We start from the raw sequence: 25,523 nt of genomic DNA, 5'->3' as shown, positions 1-25,523 counted from the left end.
GTCATATCTGGGTGCCATATTTTAAAACACCCAACATCACTGATCTATCACCGAAGAAAGAATACGGGCCTCCCAAAGGAAGAAGACGGGCCTCCCAAAGGGAGAAGACGGGCCTTCCAAAGGGAGAAGACGGGCCTCCCAAAGGGAGAAGACGGGCCTCCCAAAGGGAGAAGGCGGGCCTCCCAAAGGAAGAAGATGGGCTTCCAGAAACACTAGAGCCTGGAAGATGAACCTCCTTGATGCCACTGAAGCTGGAAGATTCTGATAGATGCTCCCCCATCCAATGTGGTGTCTCAGCATCCAGGGTCGCTCATGGCCTTCATCCTGAACTCCAGAGGTAGCGCAGGCCTTCCTCCTGACATCTGCACACAACATTGGTCCAAATGTGTTCAGGAAGCAAGGGGAAGGAGCCAGAAGGAACTGATCACACTCATCCTAAGTATTCAGGAGGAATCCAAAATTGGATTTAACTTATTATTCCTAAACCAGACAAAGGTTTCAGAGTTTGAGGATGTTCAAAATAACACATTGTGCTAAATGTTCCCCATTGTTAGTTTAGACGGGCAGCATGGTCGGCACAGGCTTGGAGGGCCGAAGGGCCTGTTCCTGTGCTGTACTTTTCTTTGTTCTTTGTTACCCAAACACAACTACCAAGTGTCAATAATAATAGACAGAATATGTTGGAAATGCTCAAGTTAGCTCAACTGTCAGCAGCAATTTGTAAAACTTAAGACAATTTTTTTAAAAAAAAATTTTAAGTACTTATCATGCAGAAAACATTCCCTCAATCACTTTAACATGGCACTTTACAACATGCCATTTGGTCCAACAAGTCTATGCCACTGTTTGTGCTTCAAAGAGCTTCCTGCCACATTAACTCATCATACCCAACCAACATATCATTTTATTCCTTTCACTCACTCATCTAATTTTCACACACTTATTTAATTTTCCCTTACTGTATTAAGGGAAGTCTGAAGTTGAAAAACTGAACAGGTAAAAACAGAAATGGTACCTTCAGATCCCATAATGAAGTGGTAAATATCAGGGCCAGTTGACATTCTTGGACCTTGACAACTTTTTTCTACTATTCCTCTTGGTGTAATCATTTTTATATACACAACCTGTTGACACAGTAAAAGCCACAAATTATTGGCTATAGCCCAGTTCAAGAAAAATATTGTGTGAAGTTAACCAAAGAGAAAATGCTGGAAAATTTCATCAGGTCTGGCAGAATCTGTAGGGAGAGAAAATAGCTAACGTTTTGAGTCCAGGTGACCCTTTGTCGAAGCTGAATTTAACTGAACTTAACCCTTTGTGTGGTTAAATTTGATATTCAGTGATTATTGCTGAAGAGGGAAGCATGTTGCCAAAGTGTTTCATCTTGTAGTTACCAAGCCAAACACAATGCTAAATTTCAAACAAGCACAACAATTTATACCACAGATTTCTTCCCACAAGTCCCAAAAGATATGCTGGTTAGGTGAATTGGACATTGCGAATTCTCCCTCTGTGTACCTGAACAAGTGGCGCAGTGCGGCGACTAGGGGATTTTCTCAGTAACTTCGTTGCTGTGTTAATGTAAGCCTACTTGTGACACTAATAAAGATTGTTTAAAAAAAGATGAAAATGCTGATGATTGGTTGTCAAGTTGACTTTGAAGACATGCCATAGATAAAGTAACGAGAAACCATAGACTTCCCGTGCTTTCGGATAATTCAAAAAAACACAAGGCATGATCATATTCCTTTTGTTTGCAGACATTATTATTCCTCCATGTAATATACCATCCTGACCAAGACATCTGTCCCAATTATTTCATCAGTACTGGATTGAAATGCTGCTCCTTGCTGCTGAATATCACTGAGAATATCAGCAGCATAAAGTCTGAAGTGGTTCAGAGCAGGAGCCCAATATAGCCTTGCCTGGGCAAATGGAGATGAGCAATAAATGCAGCACCCAGATAAAAAATGAAAATATTGGAGTTATGCTCGATTACCTTGAAGAAGCCAATCAAATGCAATGTAGTTACGTGTTTTCAAATACTCACCAGGTCTTCAATGTTACCGTAGATATTTTTTTTCATGCCTGAAGCCCTCGTAGCTACCCATCCTCCAAGGCTGCTGAACTCCATCGAATCGGGTTCATGCCCTGTGCAGTAGCCATGTTCACCGAGCTTCAACAAGAAGAGTGTATTAGATTGGCAAAAAATAAGACCAATGGAGTAATAGTGTAACATTTTATTTTGGTATGCACCCTTGAAGCAGTTTTTTTGTACATACTCCATAATCAGCATGATATCGTTCACGGTTTGTAGAAGGGAATGAATGAAACAGACCAGCCAATCTGTTATTCATAAATTGGCAACTACCATTATGGAATTTGTTTTTCACATTAAAGCATTAATTCCTTTAATTGAAATTCCATTTTCAACTGAAATGGGTTCAGAATTTGTCATTATCTATAACAGTCGAATTTGAGCACTAAATAAAAGGCTATCTCATACAAAATGCCAGATCCAATTCAAACATGAAAACTGCTGAAAAAAATGAGACACGTTCCTGAAGCTTTTCGTCATACACGCAACAGGACAAATGGCAGAATCCAAAATTCAAACAATCACAACTATTTTTAACCACATGAGAAAAGGCTACTGACTGGAACAAGTCTACTCGGATTGGTTGAGATGCAGCCGTGGTGAAAGTAACGGGGAAATGATAGGCTCGTTATGCTTCTGGGTAATTCAAAAAAAGATGCAAGACTTGTTATGGTAGTTTGAAATTTGGCATTCTTGTGATTGTCCTGATGACTGTTAGACAAAAAACCTTGGGCAACATGTTTCTCTTTTCAACAATATTCAGGTTAAATAAGAAAAATTCAGAAAATTACTGCTTTCAGACAGAACCAACAGTTTTGAAAATTATTTAGCTTGAGATTAACAACAAGTTCAACAATTTCAACATCGCAATGCTTTATGTACTAAAATTAAAACCCAAGAGCTAAAGATAAAAATTATCACAGCACAGTCACCATGAAGTTACTGTCAATTAAATCAGCTTGCCTATAAGAATGGGGACAAAAGTACTTTCAATAAGAAAGTTCTTTTGCCTTATCATTTAAATTCATAGTTGCCTCTAACAACTCATTACTATCCACCTTCAGTATCAATTATACACGCAACATGGACAAACTCAGGATTTTCCCCATAGGCAGTGTATTTTTTCCAAGAGCCATAAACAACATTAAAAAAAAATCCACATGAGTCTGATCAGATAACTAATAGACGTGGAAATTTTGATAACTTATTCTACATTGATACTTAAAACTGAATGCAGAGCCTAACAAAGACAGAGTGGACAAACTCAGGATTTTCCCCATAGGCAGTGTATTTTTTCCAAGAGCCATAAACAACATTAAAAAAAAATCCACATGAGTCTGATCAGATAACTAATAGACGTGGAAATTTTGATAACTTATTCTACATTGATACTTAAAACTGAATGCAGAGCCTAACAAAGACAGAGTTGGCCAAGTGAAATGGGAAAATAGGTTAAAAGGAAAGACAATTTAAGGAGATATTTAATTACTTTCAAAGATACATTCCACTGAGAAAGGAAGATTCTACGAGAAGGGTGCACCATCCATGGCTACCTAAGGAAGTTAAGCATGGTATCAAATCGAAAGACAGGATGTACAATGTTGCAACGATTAGTGGTAGGTCAGAGGGTTGGAAAATTTCAGAAACTAGCAAAGAATGGTGTTATGGGCCAGGGTTCAGAGAACCCCAAAGTGTATCATGGAGTTCACCTGACCCACAACTTTTACGAGATTGTGGTATGGGGAGCACACGGCCCAGTAGAGCAGAAATGGAAAAGTATTTTTTAAAGCAAAACAATGTTTATGCTATGAACTCAAGTTAACCTTTTTAAAAAAACAGTGAACATCTTAGCAACCATTAATTCAAATACAACCCCCGAAGAATACAACACTAAGTAATCCTGCCTCACGACGCTGAGGGCTCGGGTTCGATCCCGTCCCCGGGTAACTGTCCGTGTGGAGTTTGCACATTCTCCCAGTGTCTACTTGAGTCCCACCCCCACAACCCAAAAAGATGTGATGGGTAGGTGAATTGGCCACACTAAAAGTGCCCCTTAATTGGAAAAACAAAGAATTGGATATTCAAAATTTTTTTAAAATAGAGACTGGGGAATTAATCATGGGAAACAAGGAAATTACAGAGATTTTGAACTAGCATTTTATATCTGTCTTTAGAGTAGAAAACATCCCAAGAAAATCAAGAGGTGAAAGGGATGGAGGAACTTAATAAACAAATCACCATCACGAGAGAAAAAGTACTCGGAAAATTAACTGGACTAAAGGCTGACAAGTCCCCTGGACACGATAGTCTGTATCCTCGGGTGTTAAAAGAAGTGGCTGTCGAGATGGTGGAAACAATGGATGTAATCTTCCAAAATTCCCAAAATTCTCGAAAGGTACCGGCGGATTGTTATTTTTATTTGGAGAAAGACAGAAAGCAGGAAATTACAGGCCAGTATCATTAGCAAAATGCTAGAATCCATTATTGAGGCAGTAGCAGGATATTTAGAAAATCATAATGTGATCAGGCGTGGTCAACGTGATTTTGTGAAAGGGAAACAGTGTTTTACAAATGTAATAGTTCTTTGAGGATATAACAAGCAGTGTGGATAAAAAGTTACTGGTAGATGTAGTGTATTTGGATTTCCAAAAGGCATTCGATAAGATGCCACTAAAAGGTTATTCATGAAGCCCCCACCTCCCCAACCTTGCCCTCGCTTGAGGTGGGGTGATCCTCAGGTTAAATCACCACTGCTCAGCTCTCCCCCTCAAAGAGGAAAGCAGCCTATGGTCATCGGAGACTATGGCGTCTTCACCTTACCTTTCACTGAAAGGTTACTGCACAGGATAAAAGTTCACCGTCTTGGGAGTGATATATCAGCATTGATAGAGGATAGGCTAACTAATGGGGAAACAGAAAAAGCTAGGATAAATGGGTAATTTTCTGGTCAGCAAACTGTAATAAGTGGAGTGGTACATTGATCAGTGCTGGGTCTCAACTATTTATGATCTATATTAATTATTTGGATGATGGAAGTGTTTTGTCGCCAGATTAACAATTGATACAAATATAAGTAAGAAAGCAAGTTCTGAGGAGGATCTGAAGACTCTGCAAAGGGATGTAGATATGTTAAGTGAGCCTTCAAAAAATTGACAGTGGAGAATGTGGGAAATGTGAGGTTGTCCACTTTGGCAGAAAGAATAGAAAAGATTATTATTTAATTGGAGAGGAACTGTACAATGTTGCGGTGCAGAGAGATCTTATACATGAACACAAAAAGTTGAAGTGCAGAAACAGCATGTCATTAGGAAGGCAAACAGAATGTTGGGCTTTCTTGCAAGGGGAACAAGTATAAAAGTATGGAAGTGTTGCTTTCATTGTGCAGAGCATTGGTGAGACCTCACCAGAGTACTGTGCACAGTTTTGGTCTCTTTACTCAAGGATGTATTTGCATTGGAAGTAGTTCAGAGAAGTGCCACTAGGCAGACCCTGGGATGATGGGGTTGTCTTGTCAGGAAAGGTTAAACAGGTTGGGTCTATACTCTTGGACTTTAAAAGTGTCAGAGGTGATTTTGGTAAAACATAAGATTTTAAGGGGACTTGACAGGGGATATTTTCCCTCATAGGGAAATCTAGAACTAGGGAGCATAGTTTAAAAATAAGTGGTCTCCCATGTAAGACAGAGAAGGAGGTAAAATGTCTTCTTTGAGGATCGGTAATCTTTAGTATTCTTTTCCACAAGAAAATATTGGAGGCTGGGTCATTGAATACATTCAGGTTTGAGTTAGGAAAATTTTGTTCGAACAAGAGAATCAAGGATTATGGAGTGCAGGCAGGAAAATGGAGTTAAGTGTTATAATCAGATTAGCCATGAATTTATTGAATGTTGGAGAAACCTTATAATTCTTTTCCAAATCCTTTTTTTCCTTCACATTAGAGGGCAAGTTAGCGTGGCCAATTCACCTACTCTGCACATCATTTTGGGTTGTGGGGGTTAGACCCACGCAGACACTGGAAAAATGTGCAAATCCACACGGACAGTGACCGAGAGACGTGATGGAACCCGGGTCCTCGGCGCCGTGAGGCAGCAGTGCTAACCACTGCACCACCATGCTGCCTTGCTCCTATTTATTCTGATTGTATTTCATGTCCGTCCAAGCCTTTGAACTGAGTAAATTAACAGAACTTAAATTTAAGCAGATAAAATGTCTGTTCATATTTTCTACATTAAGTGGTCTGTTCTTAACAGTTGAAATCCATCGATTTTACGAAGAAAATCTGCTTACCAGATAGTGGATTTACAGTAGCAATACTACCCTCACTTGCAGGCCTTGTTGTTTACAGTAACCAATGGCAAATTTCACAAGTCCTTTGGCTACGTATTAATTGAGTCACATTACACTAGCTCAATTACTCATTGTTGAAACATTCGAGACAAGAAAATCTAACCATTACAGATGCTAGTGGATCAGCGGTTTGGATAATTAGTCTTTAGTTGCAAATACTCAGGAACTGAAATATATGTGGCGTCACAGGTGAAAAATTATTGAAACACTGCTCTTGGATACATTTTACTGCAACCCCCGAATGGGGTTTCTGAAAAAATTAATTAGTACAGGACATTAATACCAATTTTGTGGATGAGGGAACAAGGTGTATGCTCTCACTGGAAGAACTGGCAAAATTCCAGAATTCTATCCAGAATATGAGGAGTTTAAATAATAGAGCTGTAGTTTAATCAGCATGGCAGCAGATTACCATACGTGTTCCCAGATACACATCACCATTGACTGTAACTAATAGAAGTCACTGAACGCCAAAGGTACAGAAAGAGCCATGTTTACAAAAGTGTGTGCTTAAGTCAAATGTATATGGCTATCACGTTTAACTAAATTGCATTAGCAATATAATATTGCATGAAAATAACTGTAATGCATGCTCCGATCTGTAAAATGTCACAAACTACTTTCAAATTAAAAATTTATAAGAAAGTGGCACGTTGAATTCTTTTGCATATTACATTTTGCAAGCAGAATAGATTTCTGTCATGGCAATTGGCAGAAAACATTTGTAACCTGCCTGCATTAAAACCTCTTAAAAAGTGATATATCTTGGAACCATCTGGCAGGAAAAACACTGATCCTTTGTGGAACACATCAACATCTACTTGAGATGCAGCACAAGTGTTCTGGCACATCGACTGATTACTAATTCCTAATTTTCAGAATTTACTTTGTTATTCCATCTGCTCAACACCTGAGTCTAAATGCCTCAAAAATTAAAAGGAACATTTGGGCATTTCCTCAAAGATGGTTAAACCTTGGATCTTGCCTAGATTTATATTCTGGAAATGTATTACACATAATACTGATTTACAACCCACTCAGTACTAAACATGCTCTGTAATATATACCAGCATTTTCCACCAACTGATATCTTTCAAGAAAAAAGCATTTTGCATTGCTTAAATCTTCATGGCTATGAACAGTCAACAGGTCCTCGTTAACAGCACATTTAATCCTCTCACAATATTAACCGGGTGCCGAATTGATACACAGGTTCAAAATGCTTGTTAAATGATTCCAAATATCGTGTCCTCTTTTATTCAACAGGATAACAAATGCTAACAGCACACCTGAGACTCAACCCATAACAATAAAATTGACAAAGTTGGTGCAGAGATTTTCTTAATGCACTGAAACTTCAGGTGAAGGGCTAACTTCAGAACTACCTTTCATTATCCTAGCATTTTCCAGATTTAAGTGCCATAATTCAATGTTTTGAAACTATAGGAAAATAGTCTTAAAAACAGGATGGCTATGGTTTACAAACTTATCATATATTTAAAATGCAAAATTGTCTCAAAAATGTGATGAATTATACCCATGAGGGATGGTGCGAGTCTAAAGATGTGTTGAATCATCAGAACACAAGCTTTTGTCAAATCTAACTGTTGTACTTAAACGTGACCACAGAGTGGCACTATAGCAGTGCATTTTCCCAAGAATGGTGGAGTCTTGCTGAAGACAAGTCTGATGTTCTGATAAGAAGCCCTTAGGAATTTGTTCTCATGTTCCTCCCATGTTTTTGTTGAGTTATGTGACTTGCCAGACTATTCAGTTGCACAAAATTACTGCGTCATCTGTGAATTTCCAGCATTCCTTAAATGTCTTCCCTGGCCACGAGATCATTCTGCCTGGCACTGTTGGTTGCTTAGCTACCTTTCAGGAGGCTTAGTGTCTGCCCGGTACACTGGCCTTGTAAAACTGCTATCCAGTCACTACTTATGCTGCCCAATCAGAGGGGAACACAGTTGTCAGTGTAGCTTTGCCCCATCCCGGTCATTCAGCCTGTTGACCATTTGTCATTAGTGTTACTTACTAAAGCATCTAATCCCACCATCCCACATAAAAGGCATCAAATCCATCAAAGGCGGCACAGTAGCATAGTGGTCAGTACAGTTGCTTCACAGCTCCAGGGTCCCAGGTTCGCTTCCCGGCTTGGGTCACTGTCTGTGTGGAGTCTGCACGTTCTCCCAGTGTGCATGGGTTTCCTCCGGGTACTCTGGTTTCCTCCCACAAAGATATGCAGGTTAGGTGGATTGGCCATGCTAAATTGCCTTTAGTGTCCCAAAAAAAAAGGTTCATTGGGGTTACGGGGATGGGGTAGAGGAGGCGTGAGCTTGAGTAGGGTGCTCTTTACAGGGGCAGGTGCACACTCGATGTGCCGAATGGCCTCCTTCTGCACTGTAAATTAAATGATAATTCTATGAAATCAATAATCATGAATGAGTTGCAACGTAAAATGTCTTAATATTTCCTGATGCCCAGTCTTTCTTTAAAACTGTTGTGTTAGGATCCTTTCAATTTTTTTCTTTTTTCTTTCATGGGATGTGGGCATTGTTGCCCAGCCCTCACTGCCCTTGAACCAAGTTACTTGCTCGGCCATTTCAGAGGGCAGTTAAAAGTCAACCACTTTGCTGTGCTTCTGCAGTAACATGCAGGCCAGACCACGCAAGGTAAGCAGATTACCTTTTCTAAAGCATATTAGTGAACCAGATGGGGTTTTTAGGACAGTCAATAATAGTTTAATCATCATGATTTCTGGGACAAGCATTCAATTCCAATTATTTTTAATTGAATTTGTTTTAATTCAATCAGCTGCCATTGCAGGATTTTAACTTTCATTCACCTGGTTCGCACCAGTGACATTACTGCTACGCCACCGTCTCTCCCATATTTTATTATCTCCACATCTTTATTTAGTTGACTCTCTAGTGCATTCAATATATGTATTCGAAATATTTCCAACTGACTAATTTCCTTAGTATTGTTTCGCACCATTTTATACGACTGTTTTAAATTCATGAACTGCCCATTTTCAAATAATGCACGATGTTTGGTTTCCTTGTACTGTTCCCCAACCTCTCTCCCAATCCCAGTCTTCTTCCCCATTTACCCATCCTATAGCCTACCCAATTCCACTTTCCCTTCAGTTTTATTCTGATTACTCTCCCCATTTCTTATCCCCTTCCCCTCTACATGAAGTACTTATTTCAATAGTGCAGCCACTTCCTTTAGACTTCAAGATTATTCTAACATCCTCCAGTGACCTTTGCTTCTTTTGCATTCACCAACCCATAGATTTTTAACTTTCTTCTGCCAGTTTCTCTTTATACTCTGTCTTCCCTCACCCTCAAATGCTTTCTTATTCCAAAACCCCATACCCAGCTCATTATTCCTTCTCCCTCCTGTTTCTTCCTCCTCTTGTTCTCCATTCTAGCAGTCCTGGCCCAAATATTCTCTACCATATAATCCTCTTGGCTTAAAGATGGTACTTAGTTTTAAAACTCCAGGTGCAGCAACATGCAGATTAATAATCAATGAACGAGCTGCAATTTAAAATTTCAAAATGCAACATTTTCCTGCAGTTGCAAAATCACCTGTAAATGGTATTATGATAGGACCATAAAAATTGTAAGGTCCAGTCAGTTAACACTAATTGCAAAGCATGTAATGTAGTTTAATGGCCTGGAAGTCAGCATGTATTTCCTGTGCAAAGACATTCAGTGTAAGTACTCATCACGGGAACAAAAAAGGATAATAAGCAAGTTGTTTGTTAAAATGTAAGATATTTAAAGAAAAAAAAAACCCTCAAATTTAATTTAGTTTTTCCAACCTTCAAACCCCTTCAGCTCAAATGCAAAAGTCATCCATTTGCAAAGTCAGCTTTGCTAAATTTTACTTCTCATTCCATAAGGATTGCTAAACACTGAACAGACCCAATCTTACCTGTCTTTCAAGATCTTGCCCAGTAATGCCAGCCTCCACATGAGCTGTCAAATTCTTTTCATCGACCCACAATATTCGATTCTGTTTTTGTGAAAAATCAGAACAAAACCTATTTCAGACCAATAATACCTTCAACATCTACTTATGTTCAAAATATTTCACAAGCTTCTCCTTATACTTGAATCATCTAATATCAATACTTGCAATTAAACAATACATGGGACATGACACTGAACACATTTTCTTGCTGGGAAAGGTTCCATGAGTGCACACCACCCTCTAATATATTAAATTAATTACTCATTCGTTTAAAAAAAAAAAAAAATTTAGAGTACCCAATTATTTTTTTTCCCCCACTGAAGGGCCAATTTAGTGTGGCCAATCCACAACATTTTTGGGTTGTGGGGGTGAAACCCCCGCAAACATGGGGAAAATGCGCAAACTCCACACGGACAGTGACCCAGGACCGGGATTCGAACCTGGGTCCTCAGAGCCGCAGTCCCAGTGCTAACTACTGCATCACATGCCGCCCCATTACTCATTCTTAAGCATCTGCAGGGAGACCAAGCAAGATTCTTGAGAGCAGGGAGGGAGCACATCACAGCCATGTTCAATACTTTCCCCGCCCGCGATCCAAACAAGCACACTTCCAACAGGGGTCAATAGATAAAAGTTCAGCAGTAGGAATCAATTATTAACACGGGAATATAGGGGATAACTGTAGCAACCACAATACTATCCCTTGACCGAGGTCAACTGACTCAGCACAGACCACAAATCATTGTCTTCAGCCACTTAGCCATTGTAAAGTTACAATGTACCTTACAAGGTACATAACATATATTAAACGTCAGGTGTCCAAAGGTATAAACACTTAATAACAAAGCAGTTTGACTGGAAGCAACAGCAGAATTTAGTTGACCAACATCGACTGAAGTCACTGACAGTATGTGGTCCCTTCCAGTCCAAAATCAGGATATCTGTATGCAAGGTGAGTGTATTTCATTACCCTCAGAGTGATTTTTCTCATTTTAAACTAAAATCCAGCAACAGGCTTTTTAGTGATTTTAAAAATATGGAAGGTTAATTATTAACACACTTTCCCCAGATGTTTAGACTGTGATCTCAATCATTCACCTCATTCGCTCTATCACACATGCAAACATTATATTCAGATGAAGTTAAAACTGTAATTTTATAAATGGAATTTATAACTCAGTCTCCATGTTGATGCAGGCCCGATGTTGTTTTAGTTGAGTTAATACCATTGGAGTGACTATCTTTAAGAAAAAAGGACTTTCATGAAGCTGCAAGCCTCTTGTAGATGAATAGCCAGGAAATTAGTTCTCAGGTGGAATAGGAAGCTGGAGAAAGTACAGTATTTGGGTCATGTTAGAAGCCTAAACTGCAGTCACTAAAAGTTAGTTTCAGTCACGTGACTGCCCAATTCTGGAGTCCAGACCACTACGATACAATGACAGTTGACAATGGTCATTCATTCTCATATCTGACCAAACTTGAACTCAAATATTCTTTTTTGATCCATGTGGTTTTTAGAGACCAATAAATCCCATATTTCTCAAACATTGTTTCTTCCTTAAACAGTGTGATGTGTAAACCTCATAGGTGGCTGCAAGTACCCTTACTCAGGTCCAAGTTTAACTACCTTTTGGCCACAGAATCAAGCCATGTGACTGTGGACAGTATAGGCTTTAGCCATCTTAACAGGTTTTGTGGCTAATTTCACAAAGTATGATTTTATAGTCCGTGATATCCAATATCCTCATGCTTCTCCTGAGAATGGCACTGACATTCAACAGTAATACAGCAAAAATAGATTATTCCCATTGGTGCAACTTCAACGTTATTCCAAGAAGCAGTCCTGAAGTGAGCACATGCTAAATCACCTCCCTTTGAATGGATTTGTGACATCATGATATCATATTAGCAGAGCTGTCCCCATAGGGGTCCTCCCAGTACTGCAAAGCATAAATTGATCAGAAGCCACTGTTGTGCTTACACAGACAGCATATTACACCCACGCATACATGCATAGCTTACCCACTGGTGATGTCAACAAAACAAGCCTGCCAGCACATCTGTACCAGGTTTGCACAGCTGCAGAGGCAATGATTGTGATGTCAGTAAGCACCGTAAAGTGCCTTTCGCTCACCGTGCACTCTGAGGGGCATGACTTTTGAAACTTGCCTGCTGCAAGCTCCACAAGTATTGAAATTTTAAAACATGGAATTGTTTCAGAATAGAGTATTTTTGAACATTCATCTATGATTTAGAGCTTTCAATAAAATGCTGCGTTACCTACGAGAGGTTCCAAATCTCCAGAGCATTGGAGTGCTCTCAAGCTCTCATTCCCTGCTTTATTGCAAGAAAATCAATTCCTGACTATATTGCAGGAAGATAAAGCTGCCATTCTAGTAGATGGTCAGTAGATGAGCAGCAGTGGGAGCCTCATTTAGATGCACTCAGTGGAAGTAACATTAAAATACTAAACATGGCTAAAATACACCCATCATGAAGAGAAAAACTTGGCAAATGGCAGAGAGACAATCGGAGAGGGCAGAGGTGAACATAGCAATTGATGGGCAAGGATTCAGATCCACAGTAAAGGTGCACAAAGTCTAAATCACTAATGTAAATTATGAACAGCAGTGGTCCCAACACTGACCCTTCTGGAACACCATTTCTTACCTTCTACCATTCTGAATAACCTTTACTCCCAATCTCAGTTTTCTACCCTGAAGGCAGCGAACAATTCATTCTTTCACCTGACCCCATATTCTCTTACCTTATTCATTAAGGGGCACCTTATCTAAACTGTTTCAAAATACAAATAAATTACATCTACTGCATTACTGTCTATTCTATGTTGCCTCTTCAAAAAATTAATTAAAGTTAGTCAAGCAAGATTTTCATTTTTGAAATCAATACTGTTCAACAGCATTTTAATTATTATAGCTTTTCTTTCTAAATCTTCTTCAATCCTCACCTTTGGTCAGGTTTCCATTATTTTTCCTACCACTGATAACATGCTTATTGGTGTAGAATTCCTGGGGTATGTTCCCCTCCCTCTTCGTAAATATAGGAATTCTCTTAGCTATCCACCAGTCGTCTGGCACTAGATCTTTCTCTGACCAATTATTAAAATATATGTGTAGTAATGCCTCTGCTATACTCTGTGAAGGAAAGGGTATTATTTTATTATTTGGGGAGTTTATTGCGTTTTGCTGGGCAGCAGGCTTGGGTCCGTGGTTGTTTCCGTGTCCATGGCTAATTTAATTAAGCTGAGGACTGAGTGTCTACAAAGTTGAGGACATCAGAAGGGCTCAGTGTGAAAAGCAGACATTTGAAGTGAATATGGTCAAATTAGATGTTCTATCAGCAAATAAGACATGGGTAGAAATTTGCATTAGGATGTGAAGGTTTGTTGTGTTCAGTTGTGAAATTTCAAAGTGAAGTAAAAGGGAGTTTAAACTTGGAAAGGGTCATAAATAAATACGACAGTTATTACATTTTATTTTACCAAAAAGTGGGCCATGAAGAGAACATTTTTAAAGATTATATTCTGGGAAAGGAGAATAAGGTCAATGGGTAAATATGAAAGAGAAACATTAAAATACTTAAGGAGAGATGATAGAGTTCTTTTGGGAGTGATCATGTAAGACCTCCTGGAGTCTGCTGTGGGCTGGGATGGGACTGCAAGTGAGGAAAGTGAACAGCCTCCAGCCAACCCAGAAAGCAGGACCTTGTTTTGAAGTTATTTTTTTACTTTTTACAGCAGAGTGGGAGAGAGACAGACACTCTGTTACACACCTCCCGAACAATAACAGTGGGGTTGTCTTGTGGTAATACTGGAGTTTTTAAAAATTATTATACAGATTAGGGTTCGAATTTCCAGCCTTTGGGGTTTCCCGGTGTCGTGGGGTGGCTTCAATGGGAAATCTCATTGATAAGTGGCGGGAAGAGAGAATCCCACTGCCAACGAACGGTGCACCGTCGAGAAATACACAACTAAGGGACCAGAGAATCCCGCATTAAAATCTGAAATGGACTTTTGCCTAAAGGGATGTTTATTTGCGAGTCTAACCAAGTAGGAATCTCTTTGGGGACATGTTCTGTATGACTAATTTTAAATGTGTAAATTTAATCGTGCGTTTCTTTTCTTTAACTATAGGATCCTACTGTACAAGAAGGAAGCCATCCGGCTCATCGGATCTGCACCAACCCTCTGAAAGAACACTTTGTCTCTGCCACTTTCCCTGCCCTGTCCCCATAACCCTGTACATTGATCATGGCCAATCCACCTAACCTTTGAACTGTGGAAGAAAAGCGTAGCACCTGGAGGAAACCAGGTTTTAATGTCTTAATTTAATATTTAAAATCTCCAGAAGTGTGACTGGAGTTTGTGGCTCCTGACTTTAGTACAAATACTTTCTTGTGGGAAAATATAAGGTATAAAGTTGTGGGAGCTCGCTAAGTTTCCCTTTAGCATTTGGTTTGCACACCACTTGCCATCTGCCAGATCATAATTATTTTAAAATATGTGATACAATCCATTTGAACCAGAGGCGTAACCCTCTTTGAGTTTACTTGATTTATCCAATACATCCCCTTTGTATTTTAAATGCACTTATCTCAATTATTCATCTCATCACTAGTTTAGATTAGATTTAGGTTAGATTTAGATTTGTCGCGTGTACTGAGGTACAGTGAAAAGTATTGTTCTGCGTACAGTCCAGGCAGATCATTCCATACATGAAGAGCATAGGGCATATGATAAATACACAATGTAAATACATAGACATTGGGTGAAGCATACGGAGTGCAGTGCTACACAGTAGTGAAGATGTGTGGAGAGATCAGATCAGTCCATAAGAGGGTCATTCAGGAGCCTGGTAACAACGAGGAAGAAGCTGTTTATGAATCTGTTAGTGTGGGTCATCATACTTTTGTACCGATGGAAGAGGTTGGAAGAGAAAATAACCCGGGTGGGAGGAGTCTTTGATTATGCTGAATGTTTTCCCAACCCAAGGCAATGGGAGGTGTAGACAGAGTCAATGGGTGGGAGGCGGGTTCGGTGATGGACTGGGCTGTGTTCCCGACTCTCTGTAGTTTCTTGCGGTCTTGGGCCAAGCAGTTGCCATACCAGGCTGTCATGCAGCCAAATAGGATGCTTTCTACCCTGCATCTGTAAAGATTGGCAAGAGTCAATTTGGAAATGCCGAATTTCCTTAGTTTCCTGAGGAAGTATAGGCACTGTTGTTATGCTTTCTTGGTCGTAGCGTGACCAAACCTACAAAGTTCTATCATTACCTGCGGTATTTATCTTGTTCATCCCACAATGGTCCTATTCCACCACAACAATTTTTTTGGGGAATTAATGTTCTTGAAAAGTATTTTACTATTTTGTTTAATGTTCCTCAATTTAATTTCATAGATCCTCTTGACCTTCCTCATTGTTTTTGGATTCTCTCCCAGTCTCGTCATATTCTCTCACTATGTACTCCTCTGTTCTCCATGTACTTGATGCCTCTCAATTGTTTCCTTCTGCCTTGATTCAACACTGGAGTTTCACTGGTATTAACTTTGTGCTTTACTTTTAGCAGAATATATTTATCCTGCACTCTGTTGAACAGCATTTTAAATGTTTCTCAGTTTCTCTACATCCCTTTTTAATAAAATTGTTTATCAATTTATTTTCAAGTCCTATTCACAGCCTCGAAAGAGGCCACGTAAGAAGGCACTTACGAGTCAACCACTCCAGCATGGGGTTGGAGCCACAAATGGGCCTTACCAACAGGTTTTCTTCCCTGAAGGACATTAAATACACCAGTTGAGTTTTTGCAATTCAATATCTTAATGATCATGGTTATTGATGCCAGTGTTTTATTTCTAGATTTTTATTAAAACTGAACTCAAATTTCCAAATTGCAATTGTAGGAATTGAACTTTCATTTTCTGGATTATTAGTCAAAATTGTTGGATTATTAGTCCAGTGGTAAAACCCCAACATTGCAATCCACCTAGCATTCTTTTATTGCAGGAGATACGCAGGACACAAAACTTTATTGAGCATTGCTTATTTTGTACCTTCAGCACAATAATTTCTATGAATCATATTTGAAGGCATAGAAGGCTGGCTGAGTCTTATAGCTTGGACAGATTGGGACATATGATAATCATATAGGTAGGTGGGTCTGAGGGTTGCAGCAATGAGGTTTACAGCAGACTACAAATGGAGTCTATTAAAGACAAAGTCACACCTCATTATCTCATGAATACAAGATATACCTCGCAGTCCATCAAACTTTCTCTGCCGTTCAATACAATTGAGGCTGATCTTGAGCTTCAACTCCATTTGTTCACCTGCTTCCCAAATCCCTTCATTCCCTAAGTCACCAAAAATCTGTCTATGCCAACCTCAAATGTATTCAGCGACGGAGAAAATTCCGAAGATTTGCAACCTTTTGAATGAAGACATTTCTCTTCATCTCAGTCCTAAATGATTGGTCCCTTATCCTGAGACTATGCCCCATATTTGGGGACAGCACAGTAGCATTGTGGATAGCACAATTGCTTCACAGCTCCAGGGTCCCAGGTTCGATTCCGGCTTGGGTCACGGTCTGTGCGGAGTCTGCACATCCTCCCCGTGTGTGCGTGGGTTTCCTCCGGGTGCTCCGGTTTCCTCCCACAGTCCAAAGATGTAACAGCTACATCCACCCGAGGAAATAGTCTCTGAACGTCCACACTATCTATCCCCCTCGTCATCTTATATACCTCTATTACGTCGCCCCTCATCCTTCTTCGCTCCAATGAGAAAATCCCTGGCTCCCTCAACCTTTCCTCATAAGACCTACCCTCCAATCCAGGCAGCATCCTGGTAAATCTCCTTTGAACCTTTTCCAATGCTTCCACATCCTTCCTATAATGAGGTGACCAGAACTGCACACAATACTGCAAATGTGGTCTCACCAGGGTCCGGTCCAGCACAACCCCACGGCTCTTAAACTCAAGACCCCGTTAATAAACGCTAACACACGATAGGTCTTCTTCACGGCTCTATCCACTTGAGTGGCAACCTTCAGAGATCTGTGGACATGAACCCCAAGATCTCTCTGTTCCTCCACATTCCTCAGAACCCTGCCGTTGACCCTGTAATCCGCATTCAAATTTGTCCTACCAAAATGAATCACCTCGCACTTATCAGGGTTAAACTCCATCTGCCATTTTTCGGCACAGCTCTGCATCCTATCAACGTCCCTCCACCTCATCCACTACTCCACCAATCTTGGTGTCATCAGCAAATTTACTGACCCATCCTTCAGCCGCCTCCTCCAAGTCATTTATAAAAATCACAAATAGCAGAGGACCCAGCACTGATCCTTGTGGTACACCGCTGGTAACTGGTCTCCAGTCTGAAAATTTTCCATCCACCACCACCTCTCATCACCTTCTATGTGATAGCCAGTTACTTATCCAATTGGCCAAATTTCCCTCTATCCCACACCTCCTTACTTTCTTCATGAGCCGACCATGGGGAACCTTATCAAACGCCTTACTGAAATCCATGTAGACGACATCAACTGCTCCACCTTCATCTACACCCTTAGTTACCTCCTCAAAGAATTCAATCAAATTCGTGAGGCAAGACTTACCCTTCACAAATCCGCGTTGACTATCCTGGATTAAGCTGCATCTTTCCAAATGGTCATTAATCCTATCCCTCAGGATCCTTTCCATTAATTTACCGACCACCGAAGAAAGACTAACCGGCCTATAATTACTAGGGTCATTCCTATTCCGTTTCTTGAACAGAGGAACAACATTCGCCACTCTCCAGTCCTCTGGCACTATCCCCATGGACAGTGAGGACCCAAAGATCAAAGCCAAAGGCTCTGCAATCTCATCCCTTGCCTCCCAAAGAATCCTAGGATTTATTCCATCTGGACCAGGGGACTTGTCGACCCTCAGGTTTTTCAAAATTGCTAATACATCTTCCCTCAGAACATCTACCTCCTCCAGCCTACCCGCTTGTATCACACTCTCATCCTCAAAAACATAGCCCCTCTCCTCGGTGAACACTGAAGAAAAGTATTCATTCAATGCCTTTCCTATCTCTTCTGACTCCTGTCCTTGACCGGCCCTAATCTCACCCTGGTCATTCTTTTATTTCTCACATAAGAGTAAAAAGCCTTGGGGTTTTCCTTGATCCGACCTGCCAAGGACTTCTCATGCCCCCTCCTAGCTCTCCTAAGCCCTTTTTTTTTTAAAGCTCATTCCTTGCTACCTAGTAACCCTCAAGCGACCCAACTGAACCTTGTTTTCTCATCCTTACATACACTCCCTTTTTCCTCTTGACAAGACATTCAACCTCTTTTGTGAACCATGGTTCCCTCACACGGCCATTTCCTCCCTGCCTGACAGGGGCATACCTATCAAGGACACACGGTATTTGTTCCTTGAACAAGCTCCACTTTTCATTTGTGCCTTTCCCTGACAGTTTCTGTTCCCATCTTATGCTCCCTAATTCTTGCCTAATCGCATCATAATTACCCCTCCCCCAATTATAAACCTTGCCCTGCCGTATGGCCCTATCACTCTCCATTGCAATAGTGAAAGACACCGAATTGTGGTCACTATCGCCAAAGCGCTCTCCCACAAACAAATCTAACACTTGGCCCGGTTCATTACCCAATACCAAATCCAATGTGGCCCCACCTCTTGTCGGCCTATCCACATATTGTGTCAGGAAATGCTCCTGCACACACTGGAGCAAAAACTGCCCCATCCGAACTGTTCGACCAAAAGAGGTTCCAATCAATATTTGGAAAGTTAAAGTCACCCATGACAACTATCCCGAGACCTCCACATCTATCCATAATCTGCTTTGCAATTTCTTCCTCCACATCTCTATTACTATTTGGGGGCCTATAGAAAACTCCTAACAACGTGACCGCTCCTTTCCTATTTCTAACTTCAGCTCACATTACCTCAGTAGGCAGATCCCCCTCGAACTGCCTTTCTGCAGCCGTTAAACAAATACCACATGTGCAATTTTAGAAATCTTGAATATTTAAACGTTTAGGACAATAATGATGTGTTGCAATCAAGCAGATGTGTTGCAATCAAGCAAAGATCATGGAACTATTGATTTTCTATCCTGACTGATCCACATCAATGCTGAGGAGCGCCAAGCCCAAATAGATATTTTTCTTTTGCATGGTTAAAACTCATTTTAAACCAGTTTCCCAAGCAAATTTTTCAAATAAAAATTTCAATTTTTGGGGGAAGGGGGCACAAATTTTCACACAGCAGACAATCTCCCTTCATCAAATTATAGAAAGGTTACAGCGCACAAAGGATCACTTAGTCCATCATGTCTGCACTGGTTGAAAAATTGAGCCACCCAGTCTAATCCCACTTTCCAGCATTTGGCCCATAACCCTGAAGATTATGGCACTTCAGGTGCATATCCAGGCGCATTTTAAATGAGTTGGGGGTTTCTGCCTCGACTACCCTTTCAGGCCAGACCCCTACAACCCTCTGGGTGAAAACATTGTACTAATCAATTTAAATCTATGACCCCTAGTCACTGACCTCTCTGCCAAGATAAATAGGCTCTTCGCATTCACTCAATCCAGGTCACTCACAATTTTGCACATTTCAATCAAATCTCCCCTCAGCCTCCCCTATTCCAAGGAGAACAACACCAGCCAATCCAATCTTTCCACATAACTGCATTTTTCAAGTCCGGGCAACATCCTCAAATTTCCTCTGTACCCTTTCTATTACAATTACATCCTTTCTGTAATGAAGTGACCAGAACTGCACACTGTACTCAAGTTGTGGTCTAATGTTTTCACTTGTAAGCTTCCAGCATAATCTCCCTGTTCTTATATTTTACATCTTGGCTAATAAAGGAAAGGACTCCACATGGCTGCTTCTTAAAAAATATATTTTTATTAACATTTTTCAATTTATAAAATAGAAAATAGAAAAAACAAATGTACTTATATCAACCTTAAAATCAGAAAAATAAAACCCTTCACAAAACCAAAATCCCTCCCCCCTAACAACTAACGTGACCAATTCTTTGAAATAAACAATAAAAGGCTGCCATCTCCGATAGAACCCCTCTATTGCTCCCCTCAATGTTTACTTAATTTTCTTGAGGTATAAGAACTCCCATCAGATCCCCCAGCAACACCGAGGCACTGGGTGGAGATGGAGACCTCCACCACAGCAGTACTTGCCTCCTGGAAATGAGCGAGGCGAAGGCCAGGACTTTGGCTCTGGCGATGTGCAGCTCAGTCCCTGCAGCCATCAACACAACAAAACACCAGCCATCTGCATATTAAGTAGCAATCCCCGTGAACAACATGCTACAAATTAGAAACACAAAGCCTCACCCAGACTTATCGGCGCCAGCAGGAGCTTACACAAAGAGAGGTAACTGACCACCCCGAAACCGCCCATCGATCAAGGAATCGCTCCAGCATTGGAGAATATCGAACCAAGTGATTGGGACCAAGTCCAATCACTTGGAACCAGGTACAAGGTCCGCCCCGAGAGGCGGGAAGCCCCTGGGGACTATAAGAATAGGTGCCAAGTTCAAATCAACCCTTTTTCTCCTCTCCACACCCTTCGAGACCCTTCTGCTGACCCTCTACAACAGCCGCAAGAAACTAAGTCTCACTCCAACGCTCGCTACAAGATAGGCACTCCTGACTGTCGACCTGTATCAGCTTTGAATCCCGCAGGCTCAGAACCCATACGAAAGGCCATTCGTTTCCCTGACCTGGTGAGCCATTTCCAAAGTTAAGTATTGGCCTGTTAGTTGTAGGAAGTAGCTTAGAAGTAGAATTAATGTATAAGTATTGATTGCTGTATATAATAAATGTGCGTTGATTTAACTCTTACTAAGCGGTGTGTTGGATTATTGATCATTACTCGGACTTGAACCACGTGGCGGTATCAGAAAGATACCTGGCGACTCAAGAGCAAAGGTGATAGAACAAGAGTAATTAAACTAAGGCTAAAGCGAGCAACTGTGGAGATGGAGACCTCCACCACAGCAGTACTTGCCTCCTGGAAATGAGCGAGGCGAAGGCCAGGACTTTGGCTCTGGCGATGTGCAACTCAGTCGAGTCTGACACCCCAAATATGGCCACTAAAGCGCGGGGCTCCAACTCAGTCTTCAGAATTGGTGACGTGGTACTAAAGATGTGGAACCAAAAACCCACAAGCTTGGGGCAAGACCAGAACACGAGCACGTGGTTAGCCAGACCTCCTGAACAGCGTTCAGAACTTCTTTCTGGACCTGGCATGCACAAGGACGTGGAGTTCACCTTGCAAAAGGAGTTCACAAACGTGCACACACCTATAAAGGTGCTTATAAAAAGTTTCAAATGCTCCATCAACTTCATCCGGAGCAGACACCAGCCTGCTGCTCAAGTCTCTGACCTGAATAATTTCCCGGAAGGTTGCCTGCCGCATCAACTGACAAGTCAAGAGACGGCTGTCCTTCACCCCATATTCATAAGTAACCCCCTCGAGGACCACAACTGGCGGACCACATTGTCTGTAGACAACAGGTCAAACTACATCTACAGCTTTTTCCAGCTTGTCAAGAGCTCTGGCGTTGGATCATTCGAGTATCTGCGGTCCACTTCCAAAATATCATCCACCAACTTCTGCCGCTCCTCTCTCGCCTCCCTATCCATACATGTGTTGTGCGATATCATCTCCCCTCTAATAACAGCTTTCAAGGCCACCCACAGAACAGAGGGTGGGAACAACCCATTCCCATTAAACCCCTCGTATTGATCTGTATCTGCCCACAGAACCCCATGTCCGCTAATAACCCCACATCCAACCTCCATGCCAGGTACAAAGCCAAGCCTATCTCTAACACCAAATCCATTAAATGTGGAGCATGGTCTGAGAATACTATAACCGAGTACTCTGCTTTCCTTACCCCAGGAAGAGGAGACCTTCCAATCAGGATAAAATCAATCATAGAATATGCTGTATGTGCTGGGAGAAAAAAAACAAAAATTCCTCAGGGCGTATAAACCATCACGGCCCCCCCCCCCGCAAAGCTCCTCCATAAACGCCAGCAACGCCTTTGCCACCTCCAAAGGGCCTAGACCGGTCAGGTTTCGGGTTCAAAACACAATTTAAATCGCCCCTCAGAATCAACTGATGCATGTCCGATACCGGCATTGCGGCCAACAATCTCTTCATAAATATTACATCATCCCAATTCGGGGCATATATATTCACCGGCTCCACTGACTTACATTCCAGTAACCCAATGACTATCACATACCTGCCTCTTTGATCCGCCACAACCCTTTCCACTAGAAAAAAGACCCTCTTGCTCATTAAGATTGCCAACCCCAGAGCCCTGCTATTGAAGCCCAAATGGAACATCTGGCTCATCCAACCCTTCTGGGGTCTAGTCTGATCCCTCACCTTCAAGTGGGTCTCCTGCAAAAGCACCACATCGGCCCTTAAGTTCTTCAGATGAAAAATAACTTTTGATCATTTCACCAGGCCCCCTCCCCACCGCGTTCCAAGTGACTCGTCTGATCGGGGGTCTCCCACACAACGCCCCACCCCCAACCCAGCCATTTCCAATATGAGGAATTGTCCCGCCCTTACTCCAAATTCCTAAAACCTGGGTCCACCCAAGATGGCCACCAATCCCACCCATAAGGTGAGACAAAAGAAAAACCCCTGGTCACCGTCAGCACTCTACTCCTCCCCTCCCCCAACTTAAAAACTTGCAGACTACCTAACAGAGAATACGCCATCTTCGCCAACCACCCTCCCCCCACAAAACTCACACGCTACGCTCATCGAAACCCGTCTAAACAGGTCCCACAGGCCACAGGCCCTCCCCTCACCTCACTCCCTTTCACTAGCTATGACCCAACTGCTAGCGAGGTCGCCCCCGCCAAGGCTCACAGCTAAAGAACAAAGACAAGAAAAGTTCCCTCGCCTAACTCCGCTGCAAAGGAATAACCGTAACCAAAGCATTTGCAATTCTCAACAGCCCACCATGGGCCATGTATTATCCATATTGCTGTCGTAACCATTACCCCAGTCTACATTGGCCTCCCCATCCTTCACCAAACATATACACTGGACACTCCCCGTCCCCTCAGAAACCCCAAATAACCAAAAATATATACAAAACACGGAAAATCCCCAAGCAAACCGTCCCCATCCACACCCATTAAAGTCCCATTCAAACAATTTCAATTAAGTCCACGTCCTTGTTCCTTGACAAAAGCTTCCACTCCTCAGATGTATCTAAGAAATGGTCTTTCGAGTTATCCGTAACTCTCAACCTCACCGCGTACATGCACAAATGGCATTCCCATCTTATAAAGCGCCGACTACGTCCAATTAAAGTCTGCAAGCCTCTTTGCCAGCTCTGCTCCGACGCCCTGGTATATCCGGATGAAACTTCCTTCCCACCTCACTGTTCTCTTTGGCCCATTTCAGGACCTGCTCCTTCTTCTGGAAGCTATGGAAATGAACATCACCGCTTAGGATGACTCATTCTCCCGAGGCCTCTGCCGGATTGATCGGTGGGCCCTATCCAGTTCAGGAGGGGACATCTGCTCGTTCCCCACCACCCCACCCCACCAGTTTCGCAAACATTTGGGAAAAATACTTGGTTGGCCTCAGACCTTCCAACCTCTCTGACAACCCCACAATCCTGAGGTTCTGTAACCTCGACCCGTTCTCCATATCTTCGACCCTCACCCTCAGGCTCATATTTCTCTCCTCCATCAGCAGCATTTCGTCTGTTAGCAAGGTATTTTGGTTGCTATGCTAGGTCAAGATCCCCTCCACACCCTTCAGCACCTCTCCATGTTCTTTCACGGCCTCTCTCTCCCATATCAGGCCAAGCTCCTCCTCGATAGACTTTTTGAGGGTCTCTATCATCTCCCTTCATAGAAAAGTTACTGCACAGGAGGCCATTCGGCCCATCCTGTCCATGCCAGTCCAAGGACACCCAGGTGCCCTTTCTAATCCCTCCTTCCTGCACCCGGTCCATAGCCCTGTATCTTACAGTACTTAAGATGCAGATCCAGTTACTTAAGGGTCTCTGCCTCCGCCACCAACTCGGGCAGTGAATTCCAGACTCCACTACCCTCGGTGTAAAAAGATTCCTCATGTCTTCACTACACCTTCTGACACTTATGTCCTCTGGTTCTAGAATTATAGAACAATAGAACATTACAGCGCAGTACAGGTCCTTCGGCCCTCGATGTTGCGCCGACCTGTGAAACCAATCTAAAGCCCATCTACACTATTCCATTATCATCCATATGTTTATCCAATGACCATTTAAATGCCCTTAGTGTTGGCGAGTCCACTACTGTTACAGGCAGGGCATTCCACGCCCCTACTACTCTCTGAGTAAAGAACCAACCTCTGACATCTGTCCTATATCTATCTCCCCTCAATTTAATGCTATGTCCCCTCGTGCTCGACATCACCATCCGAGGAAAAAGATTCTCACTGTCCACCCTATCTAATCCTCTGATCATCTTATATGACTCTATTAAGTTACCTCTTAGCCTTGTGGATAGCACAATTGCTTCACAGCGCCAGGGTCCCAGGTTCGATTCTGGCTTGGGTCACTGTCTGTGCGGAGTCTGCACATCCTCCCCGTGTGTGCGTGGGTTTCCTCCGGGTGCTCCGGTTTCCTCCCACAGTCCAAAGATGTGCAGGTTAGGTGGATTGGCCATGATAAATTGCCCTTAGTGTCCAAAATTGCCCTTAGTGTTGGGTGGGGTTACTGGGTTATGGGGATAGGGTGGCGGTGTTGACCTTGGGTAGGGTGCTCTTTCCAAGAGCCGGTGCAGACTCGATGGGCCGAATGGCCTCCTTCTGCACTGTAAATTCTATGTTCTATGTTCTAAGTCCCTCAGCCTTTCCTCATAAGATCTTCCCTCCATACCAGGCAACATCCTGGTAAATCTCCTCTGCGCCCTTTCCAACGCTTCCACATCCTTCCTATAATGCGGTGACCAGAACTGCACGCAATACTCCAAATGCGGCCGCACCAGTTTTGTACAGCTGCAACATGACCT

At 42.0% G+C, this 25,523-nt stretch overlaps 1 protein-coding gene across 2 annotated transcripts in view; it reads right to left on the bottom strand.

Annotated features, from left to right (window-relative positions):
* Positions 1–25,523, bottom strand: part of agps (alkylglycerone phosphate synthase) — a 218,479-nt gene that overhangs the window by 73,205 nt on the left and 119,751 nt on the right. For both annotated transcript variants that reach the window (XM_072477056.1, XM_072477065.1), the window contains exons 8-10: positions 10,390–10,470; positions 2,051–2,176; positions 1,016–1,124 (exon numbers count right to left, since the gene is read on the bottom strand). In XM_072477056.1, coding sequence (XP_072333157.1) covers positions 1,016–1,124; positions 2,051–2,176; positions 10,390–10,470 — 316 coding nt within the window. The remainder of the gene's footprint in view (positions 1–1,015; positions 1,125–2,050; positions 2,177–10,389; positions 10,471–25,523) is intronic.

This window comes from Scyliorhinus torazame, chromosome 2, assembly GCF_047496885.1.
Source record: "Scyliorhinus torazame isolate Kashiwa2021f chromosome 2, sScyTor2.1, whole genome shotgun sequence".
Classification (NCBI taxonomy): domain Eukaryota; kingdom Metazoa; phylum Chordata; class Chondrichthyes; order Carcharhiniformes; family Scyliorhinidae; genus Scyliorhinus; species Scyliorhinus torazame.
The sequence above is the reverse complement of the archived record's forward strand: the minus strand, read 5'-3'. Positions and strand labels throughout refer to the sequence as shown.